This window comes from Poecilia reticulata, linkage group LG3 (assembly GCF_000633615.1).
Source record: "Poecilia reticulata strain Guanapo linkage group LG3, Guppy_female_1.0+MT, whole genome shotgun sequence".
Classification (NCBI taxonomy): domain Eukaryota; kingdom Metazoa; phylum Chordata; class Actinopteri; order Cyprinodontiformes; family Poeciliidae; genus Poecilia; species Poecilia reticulata.
In genome coordinates, this window is record NC_024333.1 from 31,133,815 (window position 1) to 31,136,139 (window position 2,325).

A 2,325-nucleotide genomic window follows, 5' to 3' on the forward strand; every position below is an offset into this window, starting at 1 on the left:
TAATTATTCTATTCAGGTGTGGTGCAGCAGAGGCACATCTAAAAGTTGCAGGACACCGGCCCTCGAGGACTGGAGTTTGACACCCCTGCTATAAACACATCATCTGTAAGCAATAATCAATCACTAATCATCCTTTCTCCATTGTCTCAGAGCTGTTCTCTGATAAGAGCAACACCCATGAGTTTGTGGACTTGGTGAAAGAGCTGGCCTTGCCTGGAGAGCTAACCCAGAACAGAAGCTACGACTTTGAGTTCATGCAGGTGGAGAAGCCTTACGAGTCCTACACCGGAGCAAACGTCAGGCTAAGGTACGCCAGCAACACCTGCTGGGCTGCAGCTCACACCTTTATTGTTGTGCATTTTTTTACTTTGCAGGTATGCGAATGTAAAACTACCCATRCTCACCCTGCTGGGTGCAGACAGTTTGTAGGAACATTGTTCAAGGTTGTCTTGCTGTGTTGCCCTGCTGACGGGCTGCAAAGGACCAGTAAATGCTGGTGTGATTTATCTTGGGATCTGAAAGTATGGCTCTGTGTGCTTTTCCTTCTGGCTCAACAGATTTKAAATAGTTACTAGGACTGAATTATAGAGTTGTGAAAATATTTCTTTATGGGAAGCAGAGATCATTTGCATCATTATAAATGCATCTGCCTCCTATTTAGTTTTTTCATCACTGAGAAGAAATGATGAGAATTGTGATGAATCTTACCGATTTCTGCAACCCCCCCCCAAAACTGGATAAATGTTTGGAATCATTTCTATTTTTGAAAATATGATTGAATGCATTTATTGTGCTGTTGAATGAAACTGTTTTGCTGAAGTAACCAATTTGATAATGTGTAAATTTTACTTACAAAAAATGTTCTTAGGGCTCAGCTTGTAGGAATGACCCAAAAAAGCAGTGTGAAGAATCTTGTTCTTACTACAAATACAAAAAATTTTGCAATGGATGGAGGAAAAAACCATTTAAGACTTTAAACTCTGTATACATATTATAGTTGAGTGTTACACCTGCTTCTACATTCATGAATTTACTTTAATCTCGTTTAGTAAAGCTTTAGGGTGTTGAGGTTTAACGTTTTGTTGTGTTTTTCTCACAGATATTTCCTCCGGGTGACAATAGTCCGCCGTCTGTCTGACTTAATAAAGGAATACGAGTTAATTGTTCACCAGCTGGCCACTTATCCAGACGTAAACAACTCCATCAAGATGGAGGTCGGCATCGAGGACTGTCTTCACATCGAGTTTGAATACAACAAATCCAAGTAAGAAAGATGGTGTAATGTTTCAACTCTCTAATGAAACATCTTCATTTTCCAGTGAGTGTGAGGATATTTCTTTCTGCTAGATACCACCTGAAGGACGTGATCGTCGGGAAGATTTACTTCCTCCTGGTCAGGATTAAAATCCAGCACATGGAGCTGCAGCTCATCAAGAAGGAGATAACAGGCATAGGTATGAATCCAGAACAGCAGCACGTAAAAAAACAAAATAAACTCCATCAAAGCACAACAATTAATACCAAGACTTAATTAGATTGTTTTTGTCTCTTTCAGGTCCGAGCACGACAACCGAGACGGAAACGGTTGCTAAGTATGAGATCATGGACGGCGCTCCAGTTAAAGGAGAATCAATCCCAATCAGACTCTTCCTGGCAGGTAGGTCCTGGCTTCTTCCAAAGCGTGTGATRATCTGCATCGAAAGCTCTGCTGCAACTATAAATCGCCGTCCTGGTGGTGTTAGCTTATCGCTGGCTCTGCTTTCACCAGGATATGACTTGACGCCCACCATGAGGGACGTCAATAAGAAGTTCTCTGTTCGCTACTTTCTCAATCTGGTGCTGGTGGATGAGGAGGACAGGAGATACTTTAAACAGCAGGTAATTCAYATGACACATCATTWCTAATACTCAGAAACAAGCAAAGACCAAAGGCTGACTTTAAATATTTGGACATAAATTTAAAGTTTTTAGCCTAACTACTGCTACAAAAGAAATGCTGTTTTCATACTTTATTTAATAGATTAATGGTTCAGATTTCAAACAAAATGAACGACACTTCTCAGTTTTACATCAGTTTTGGAGAAATTTCCTAATGTTTWACTKTTCAAACTGCGCCATTTTGCACAGGATATTTTGTTAATCCTTGTCTCAAAGCATTTTCAGTTTGTGAGAATCATTTGCCTTTTATTTTTTTATCATGTGATGATTCAGTACTCCATATAATTACTCRGAAAACACTGATTTATGTGTAAAACAAGCAAATTATAATTGGACACACAATAGTTCATGAGTTCATGTCAACAAACTGCAACATCGTTGGAGATA

The 2,325-nt window shown here is 39.6% G+C and overlaps 1 protein-coding gene across 1 annotated transcript in view; it reads left to right on the forward strand.

The window, feature by feature from the left end:
• vps26a (VPS26, retromer complex component A) overlaps positions 1–2,325 on the forward strand; it is a 9,466-nt gene that overhangs the window by 3,436 nt on the left and 3,705 nt on the right. Inside the window, exons 4-8 of the mRNA XM_008405857.2 lie at positions 151–307; positions 1,100–1,264; positions 1,348–1,454; positions 1,556–1,657; positions 1,769–1,878. Of these exons, the coding sequence (XP_008404079.1) occupies positions 151–307; positions 1,100–1,264; positions 1,348–1,454; positions 1,556–1,657; positions 1,769–1,878 (641 nt within the window). The remainder of the gene's footprint in view (positions 1–150; positions 308–1,099; positions 1,265–1,347; positions 1,455–1,555; positions 1,658–1,768; positions 1,879–2,325) is intronic.